The 9,905-nt window shown below is 40.5% G+C and overlaps 1 protein-coding gene across 1 annotated transcript; it reads left to right on the top strand.

Moving 5' to 3' along the window:
- Nucleotides 1-961: 961 nt before the first annotated feature.
- chpt1 (choline phosphotransferase 1) lies at nucleotides 962-9,493 on the top strand. Its single transcript, XM_056367843.1, has 8 exons — nucleotides 962-1,392; nucleotides 3,966-4,113; nucleotides 4,194-4,335; nucleotides 4,453-4,537; nucleotides 5,012-5,143; nucleotides 5,241-5,399; nucleotides 5,530-5,655; nucleotides 7,791-9,493. Exons 1-8 carry the CDS (start codon nucleotides 1,039-1,041, stop codon nucleotides 7,905-7,907), a joined length of 1,263 nt encoding a protein of 420 aa, XP_056223818.1. The 5' UTR covers nucleotides 962-1,038; the 3' UTR covers nucleotides 7,908-9,493.
- Nucleotides 9,494-9,905: the final 412 nt, after the last annotated feature.

The following is a 9,905-nucleotide window of genomic DNA, read 5'->3' as shown; positions in this document are numbered from 1 at the left end:
TTATAATGTGATTGATTACTCTCTCCACCCCATCATATACTTCCGGCTATATTGGACTGACACATAATATTAGAATAATAGAAAAGCGAGATCTCATGATCTCATGATTATGAGATACATCAGGTTTTTAAGATTTCTTCAGTATCAAAGTAATTCAGTGACAGCTGTCAGTACATCTAATGGTACATAGCAGAAAGGAACTGTAGTAATTTATTTTTCAAAATGTAAACAAATATAGAATAAAAAACTCAAATTGCAGTCCATAGTATAACTCACTGAATCCATACTTGTATAAGTTTGCATCTGTGCACACAAGTTGATTAATTTATTGACAATTAAATCAGGTAGACCATAGCACCTCTGTCCTCTCAAATTACAATTAATGGATAGATCAGTAATTGATAGATTAATAACCTTTTCACCTCTGGATCCCATAATCACAAGATCAAACCTCTGAACAACTGCTGTCCTTAAAATGACATAAACAGCCAAAAATTAAATAAATATTATATAATTTATTTATTAAATATAAATAAATAATTAATACCCATCTATATTTTTCTTTAATTTTAAACTATACAATTATTAAACTATATTTTCTGGCTGATTCTGTTATCTTTTATTTTTAGTTATATTTTAATTTCTATTATTTAGGGAAGTAAATAAAGGATTCAGTGTTTCTCCGTCAGAATCTGTTCTAGATGGTATGAGAACAGCATTTTGATTTTCATGTCAGGAAATTAAATGTACAAAAAAATATGACAATTATTAAAAAATATATATATATAGAAGAAAAATAGAAGAAACCATTATTTGTGATTGGTTGCTGTAAGAGCTGGACTTACTGATGACCTCAGTATTTCTATAATTCTGTTTATAAAATGTTGGACATTTTCGTTTAAACCTCCCGGTACACAGTTATTATTCCCTTCCGGAGCCCCGCTTCCTGTCGAGACGTTACTCGATGAGAAACGTACAAACTATCGACATCTTATGGTTCCGCTGTGGAAATGGCCTCGGCTGGTCACCTAGCTATAAATGCCAAATGAGCCTCTATTTGTCGGAGTCGACCGAGAGAAGATAGCCCGGCTGCGTCGGGGAGTTTGCTTCGGTAATTTGAGGAGTGAGGAGGCAGGAAAAAAAAAAAAAACAATGCCACATTTCCTCTGGCCAGAGCCGCTGACACCCGCTCAACTAAAGCGGCTGGAGGAGCATAAATACAGCGCCTCTGGTCGGTCCCTGTTTGAGCCACCGTGCCAGATCTACTGGAACTGGCTCGTCCAGCAAATTCCGACATGGATCGCACCAAACACACTGACTATTGTGGGACTACTGGTCAACATCCTCACCACGGTGGTCCTTGTGTATTATTGTCCCACGGCAACAGAGGAGGTGAGTAAAGCGACCTCGGCTAAAGTTTCCACACGGAGACTCTCCCCAATTACGTGCCCTTCTCTGGTATGGAAAGGAGAGCGAAACCTCTATTTAGAAATGGCGTAAATTGAAGTTACGTGGCCACCTGCAAACTTTAGGTGCCTCAAAAGCTATATTTTATGAATCAGCAGACTCTACTTGTTAATTCGGCATACTTCTGACATACTCATATTTTAATGTTATTAAATACCCCCCACTTCATTGATGGGGTAATGCTGCATACTAACGCCCTCGGCGGTGTATTTTGGCGCACGGCTGGAGGAATAGCAAACGAATCGATACGGAAAGTGGACGTTTTATTGAAATATGCTCATCTTTATGTAAAACAGTATAAGCCGAATTACAGACTGTATCTCCGGGATTCTGGAAAGATATCAAAGACCAAGGTATTATGTTTGTAAGGCCACATACAAGCCAAGACGCTTTAAGTGGTTAGACTTTTAATCAGATTAGGTGTGACACCGCGTCCCTACGGGAGGACTGTATTGGAGATAGACGTGTCCATCATGTGGTCCTTAGCGTACGTTCTTGGAAAGTTGACAGCTTTGACTTGTTGTGGTTTACTCTTGCTCTTGTGACGCAGCGCTGTTGATGGCAAAACACAACAGTCTGAGGGAAAATGTTGTTGCTTTTGTTCAGTTCGCCATTAAAGAGAGGGTCCAGTGCTTTCACAGACGTGAAACTAAAACATAAAATACTTGTGTAGATGAATAAATTGATGTGAAATTGCTCCAGATCCACCTTCCCATATAGACTCAGCTACAGACTCCAGAGAACTTTCACCTAAAATACAGAAATAGACCTTGCAACATGCAGCTGAGCTGACAGTTGACCTATGATCCACTTAAATTGTGTCTCCAGGTTCACTGTGCAGCAGTGGCCTGAGCAGGAAATGCATAGGTGCGTGTGTGTTTATCAGATTTACACCTTTGTCCAATCCAACAATGAGAACCTTGCCTCTAAGTCCACAGTCCCTGCAGCATGCTGTTACTGTCAAATTCCTCAAGTGCAAAGGCCTTTCAGTGTCCTCTACTATTATTCAGTAGTGACTGAGGCGGAACAGAACAGGCCTGTGTACACTCTCATTCATGCACTGTAAAGGTATGAAAGTCCCATGTCTGTGCAAACAAACACATATTTGAGGAATTAATATGAACCCAGAGTTTCCCCTAATTTGACCTCTGTGATAACCCTAAACAAGCGGACTCTGTCCCCACCAGTCCGTGAGCGTTTAGGACATGGTTTTTGAGGAAAGCAGCGGGCTCTCTGAATATTTTGGACAGCATGGGATCCTTGACCTCTCCGGAGACACAGACTTTCTTTGTCACTCTCACAAACATACACACATGCTCACACACTCACATCGTAGTGATAAACACACTGTGTTGGCGAGCTCTAGTGTCCAGATGGTCGGTAACCTCCACCCTAGTTAGAGGATCCAGCCCACTCCTGTCGGCTGGAACCCCTTCTTCTCCATACTTACAGTACACACACAGATACATACGCCGTGTGTGGATTGTAAAACACTGAAATGCAATTTGATTTAATTCCCACAACACAGCCTACTGATTACCCACATAACAGTGGATTAAACGGATGGATTACTACTTATTAAATCCTGCTTTATTGTAAGTAATGAGATGCGATTTAAGATTATGACTTCTGCAGTGTCCCTTGTAAGTAGGGCCTGTACAGTATCACAGTGTCACGTTTCATAATCTATTTTTGAAATTTATATTTATAAACAAACATTTTTAACTTTTAAACACCCACTGGCTCTTCAGCCATCCCCACCAACCGCTATATCTCCATATATACATAAATGAATAATAAAAAAAGAATAAAAAGTGGCAACATACAAAACTACAGATAAACAGGTTAGTTTGCAAACAAGCAAAAATAAATACATAAGAGAAAAAAAGGAAAACTATAGTATCTGGTGAATATCTATATCATTATCATATATATATGTATCTATAATGGCACATCTGCTCTTTTCCCCTGAGGGTTAATGGTTTAATTCATTAAGTATTCATTTCCACCATGAAATACTGCAGGAAAACCTGTATGTTATATATGAAGTGTAAACTGAGACTTACAGCATTTCCCTCTTTTCATAAGGTTTTAATAACAGTGTAACGTGGGAAATAGCTCCATGAGATATCATATTGATGTAGTTTGATGCCAAATTTTTAACTCACTTAATCGTTAAATCTGTAAAATATCAGAAAACAGTGAAACAGTCATGACATCTTTTACCAACAGTCCAAAACACAGAGATATTCAGGTCAAAAATATTCACAACTGAGAAGCTAGAACGAGGGATCTTTTACTTGAAACATCACTTAATTGATCAATCAATGATCAAAGTAGCTGCAGATTATTTTTCTTTCGATTGAATAATTGTTACATTGACAAATAAAGTTTCAGCTCTACTTTGCTTCACCAAAGGACAAGGCTCAGGGCTGCTTTTTGTGAGCAGGGCTCCCTAAATGAATTCTCCCTCTTTCTCCCCCTCCCTCGCCCTTCAGGCTCCGTCTTGGGCCTTCATCCTGAGCGCCCTCGGCCTCTTCATCTACCAGTCTCTGGACGCTATTGACGGGAAACAGGCCCGGAGGACGAACAGCAGCTCAGCGCTCGGGGAGCTCTTTGACCATGGCTGCGATGCCGTCTCCACAGGTGCTTTACCGCTCACTAGCGACCAAAACTTCAATTGTATTCTACTGTTTTATTATACTTCTGTCCCCGTCTCTCTGCAGTGTTCGTGGCCATCGGCACATGCGTTTCATGTGGAATCGGAAGATACTCAGACTGGATGTTCTTCTGTGGTTTCATCGGGATGTTCATGTTCTTCTGCGCCCACTGGCAGACCTACGTGTCCGGGACTCTGCGCTTTGGCCTGTAAGTCACACGTTCAGTAGCGTGCGGGTGTGTCCGCGCTCCACCTGTTCATCTGTCGAGCGCTCCTTTCATCACTTCAGTCTTTCATCTCGCTCTTCTCTGTCACTTCCTGCACAGGGTGGATGTCACAGAGGTGCAGGTCGCCATCATGGTCATGTATTTGATGTCGGCTTTCGGAGGCGTGAGCCTTTGGCAGACAACGGTAACTGAGACGAAAATATTTTGTACAGTCACATGTACACCTCTGCAAATACTGTGCACACACAGGAACACTTTCATTTCACCTTGAGTGTGTAGAAGAGATTCTTCTCCATTAGTTTTTACACAACACTAATTTTCTCTGAATCAATTCCTAGTTTTTAGTCATCCTTTCTAGTCTTTAAATAGACTTTGTGTTTTACTTTTACTCTGTGCTGCCTTTGGAGGCTTGACTTAACATCACATGAGAGAAGTGAGAAGGTAAATATGGGTAGCTAACGCCATGGCAACAGGTCATCTATTAGACATGATCTGGCTCAAAAAGCTGATGATGTCACCCGCATTTTTTTTTTTTCTTTGCTTTGCCCTCCCATCACGCTCGGCATGCCTGCAGCTTTCATATTAGCAACCTTCTTCTTTCTATGAGGACAATGATTTTGTGTCTTCACCTTAATTTGACCCTCATGTGTTTCCGTAGTTGCCCATCATTGGACTAAAGCTGTACGTCTTCCCCATCTTGGGCATCATCGGGGGGGCCCTCTACTCCTGCTACAACTACTTCCACGTCATTTTGAATGGAGGTGTTGGCAAAAACGGCTCCACTGTGGCTGTAAGTCGACACACAAGTAACACATGACACACTTTATGGAAAAGTCTGAGCTTGCACAGCATATAATAAGCATAACTAACAAACTCCTCCTGTGTAGGACACCAGTGTGCTGAGTCCTGGTTTGCACATCGGCCTCATCCTCACCCTGGCCTTCATCATTTTCAAGAAGTCGTCCAGCCACCTGTTTGAGCACCACCCCTGTCTGTACCTGCTCGCCTTTGGCATGGTCATCTCCAAGATCTCCAACAAACTGGTGGTACGTCTGATACGTTTTTATCACCCTTGAACCCATTTTTTTTTTTTTTTGGGGCCTCATGTTTTGTAATATTTCATCATGTGATTCAGTGCATGTACTTCCTGTTTTATTTTTTGTGTCTCCTCTGTAGATAGCGCACATGACTAAGAGTGAGCTGCACCTCCCAGACTCAGCCTTTATAGGCCCCGGCCTCCTCTTCCTCAACCAGTACTTCAACAGCTTCATAGACGAGCACATAGTCCTCTGGATCGCCATGGTCAGTATTAGACAAACTTATACTAGCACTAAGTTTCTTCTTTTTTTAAAGGGGCTCCAAATGAAAAGAATAAAATAAAAAGATATCCTGAATCATAGTCCCAAATATGGGCCTACATTTCCCACAATGCAGCTTGCATTTGTCAGATGTTGCAGAAAGAGCCACAGAAATTCATTTATTCAATCTTCATTAAGGACACAGCTCGGGGGGGGGGGATTATGCAACTTTTATCAGTCATAAAAGAACTGAATGTCTAAACTCAGTGTTGTGCCCCTGTATTTATTTGTCACATGTTTTTACCCAGATGTTATTGACTAATCCAAAACTAATCACCCCTCAGCACGTTCAAAGTGCAGCCACTTAACTGGGAGACTCTTGAACTGTGTGCACTCAGTGGTTATAATCAGTCGCTTCTATTTGATCATTATCAGTTTATTTTCAGTTCAGCTTTTAAGTGACAAACACATGGGGGGGGGGATGGTTTCACCCGTGTCTGTTTAATCGTCAGCAGGATTACACAAACATTAGTAAACCGATTTGCACTGAACTTGTTGGAGGGATGGGTTGTGGGCCAGAGAAGAACCTTCTGAATTTTGGGGCAGATCCAGATCATTTACTGTGAATTTAAATGTTTTTCTCTGAACACTGGTGTATGTTGTTTGACATTGTCCTTGGCGGAGGTCTGAACTCTCTAAGTGCCATTCTAGCTGATGTTGGGAGAAGCTCTCCACGAGTACTGCAGTATTATACAAACTGTACATCACTGCTTCATGACGCATGCACCAAAGCAGAGGCAAATGTATCTTTAAGGCTGTTGTTAAATGTTGCAACCGTCGCAGAGAAAAGCGTTGTTCAACCAGAAAAACAGACCAAACATTTTCATAGTGTTGCCCTCTATTCTTTTCCGTGCACGCCTGATTCAATTCAGAACTGTGCGTTATTATGACAGCTTAATTGATCCAGGCGTGGAGTGCAGCTGCAGCACAAAAAAAAACCTGCAGGACAGGTAGGTGTGCCGGTGCATAAACAGGGACACAGTGGTTCAGTCCTGCCCATGAGACGCTGGTTTTCACTCAACATTAGTCATCTAATCAGAGACGCAGTATACCTGTGGTTCAAAGTTCAGTGCAGAGATAAACCTTCCTACGGCATCACTACGACATGTTAACCGTCCTGTCTTTGCAGCCCTGCTTTTGACTCTGGAATGGTTGAGACGGCATCGTCCTGCCGTCTCAACCATGAATTAATCACAGTAATACCTGTCACTCAGCCGTGAAGAAAACCAGCAGCTCTCTGTTTCAGGAAGAGTGAGAACTCCTGCTCCGGCACACAATACGTTGCCTTTTGTTCACAGCAGACATTTTGAGCTGTCGTAGCAGGAGAAGCACAGGTGCTGCTAATTACCTTAACGACGGGACTGTTCTGTTCACAGCGAGTCGTGACAGTGAACCAGCATGCACAACATCAGGAGCAGCTGACTGAGATTCTGTTGTCATTAACATTATTAGTAACACCTGTGCTTTTCCTACTGAAACACACCTAGCAGTATTATTATTTTTTTTTTTTTTTTTTTTTTTTTAATGAGTAAGAGTACCTGTCCACCCACACAGGTGTATTCACTTACTCTGGCTGATTAGACCTCTGCTCAGGATGGGCGGAGCTATGTTGGGTGCCACTGTACCTGCTGTCACCAACAGAACGATGGAGGTGTAAGTGGAGACACCTGTTGTTCCAGCCTGTTCTCTGAACGCCCACACAGTGCTTAGGAAAGGTCCAATCAGGGAAGAGGTGCAGCTACAACAGAAACTCTGGTCAGACTGACATTAAATATGATGTAAAATCCTGTTGACAATGATAATAATAATAATAATAATAATAATAATAATTATAAAATTTCTGCACAGAACTGCTCAAAACAAATGTAGAAATGGTAAGTCAAAGGAAATTGGACTTGCTTTACATTCAAATATCAAAATAAAACGTTCCAACACTACAATTAAATACAGCAGGCAAGTAAAAGTACTGAGAATTAGACAGTAAACGTGATCATTCATGTCCGTTAGTTAACCATCATCATTAATCAGTTAGAATCATGTTCATCATGTTTTGATCCTCTTCATCTTCTTTTCCCTCAGGTTCTCTCTCTTCTGGATCTAACGCGCTACTGCACGGGTGTGTGCCTCCAGATCGCCTCCCACCTGCGCATCCAAGTCTTCAGCATCACTCCGCCGGGCCACACCCACCGCGACTGACGGCTTGCCCGGCGGGAGACGGCGGGGGGAGACGCAGACCTCTCCCCGCTCCTGAAAGCAGACGAGGACCACGACGACGAGGAGAGACCCTCGACCCTGAGCCACTGCAGCCTTGACAAAGTGACCACATCTGATTAAAACTGCCTCTGCTACCAGACGGACAAAATTGAACCAACACTACAAACTACAAACCAAAAAAGAAAAAAAAAGAAAAGAAAAGCACGGATACAAATATAAAATTGAAAATTAGGCGGAACCAGAATTCCCCTTGAATTAAGTTTAATTAAAACATAAGTGCATGTTCTCAGATCGACAATATAGGGCACTCTACACTTGCTCATTCAATTTAAATACCAAATGTTTTCTTTTTTTTTTTCAGTGGGTACTTTATAGCTTAGGCAAATATCTAAATATTTTATCTGCTTTAAATTGAAAGATATTTGTGCAAATTATGTTTGTCATATATTTATTTAACACATAAACATGTGACAATCGTAGCTGCTCATTTAGGTAAATCCCTTTGATATGTGCCCAAACTGAACAGAGTACCAGTTGAAATGTTTCTTAATCTCTGTTTTTATTTATTAAATGAATGTGAGTCAATCTGAAATGAACCAGATCTTGAAAACACAGATTAAGATTTTTTTTTAAAAAGACCTCTAAAACCTCAGATAATTTCCAATGAACTTTGCAATGTGGACTGGCAGGTTGTCAACAGGCTAAGTGAAGGGGTAACCGTCTGTGTTAATGCTGAGAGTGATGACTGGTTTTCTATTGGGCTTCCCTCACAAACATCTCCAGAGTTTCCAATATTTTATTCCCTGTTACTCATCTCATCCTACAGACCTGGAAAATAAACACACACCTCACCTCGGGCCTTTAGTGCTGTCAGCTGATGAAGCATTAACACTCGACTCGTTCTGCTTTCTCTGTTCTTCTCCCTGAAGGGCTAATGATTATTATGTGATTGTACAGAATTCAACTGAAGTCGCCTTAAATATTTTTGTTGTAATTACTGTTAAATTTGTGAATATTTAAAGCAGCTTTGTACGTTTTTTTTCTTTTTCCACTGAAATATACCATGAAAACACTAGTAATAATACAGTGCTACTGGAAGTTTTTTTTTTTTTTTTTAACTGTTCACTCATGAAGTTTCTTCACTTATACAAATGTAAATTATGTATGGGTGAGTGATTTATTTGGTTCTTGGAAGATCTGTTGGGTTATCAGTAATTTTGTAATGATTGAATATTAACAAACTCATTATTCAGGTTTTTAGGGATCAAAAGGGATATTTCTGTGGTGCCGGTAAACTATTCAAAGGTTGAAAAAAAAGAAGAAAGGTATTCTTGATTTTATCTGGAAAACTAAAATCATCTTCCTCTCATCTTCTGCTCCTGCAGGATTATGGACATTATAGAGGGGCGTGTCCTAAAAACATAAATTCAGATAAGTTATAATGGACTTAGGAACTATGCATTGACATGATTTCAACGCCATGTTGCACTGTTCAATAATGTAGTAAAACACCTTTGTACTAACATATGAGTGGAAAAGATTGTAATAAAGAAAATATTTTTCATGTGTTTTATTAGGTGGTGGGAATTTACTCCGATCTTTTACTTAAGTGTCAATACTATAGTGTAAATATAATAAAAGTGCTACATCCAGTAACTTGCATAAATAAAAGAATCAACAAAAAGGATATTAGTTTTCCACCGTTTATAGAGATTCAATAGTATTTTACTGTTGTAGCTGGTGGAGGTGGAGCTAGTTTAAGCACTTTGTATGCTGTTGGATAGTTTAGTCCAGCGGGGTCAGGCCTCCTCCAGCGGGTCACAAGATCAAGCCATATAGTGATATGATTAATATGGTATTTATATTTATTTCTAATACTTATCTCTGGTATATAATCTTTGGCTCTTGGGATGGGAGAGCTAGTCCATCAGTTACTGGATGGATTGCCATAAAATGTTACAATCATTCATGATGCCTAAG

Source organism: Seriola aureovittata, chromosome 22 (assembly GCF_021018895.1).
Source record: "Seriola aureovittata isolate HTS-2021-v1 ecotype China chromosome 22, ASM2101889v1, whole genome shotgun sequence".
Taxonomy (NCBI): domain Eukaryota; kingdom Metazoa; phylum Chordata; class Actinopteri; order Carangiformes; family Carangidae; genus Seriola; species Seriola aureovittata.
Note: the sequence above shows the minus strand (reverse complement) of the source record. Positions and strands in the feature narration are given on the sequence as shown.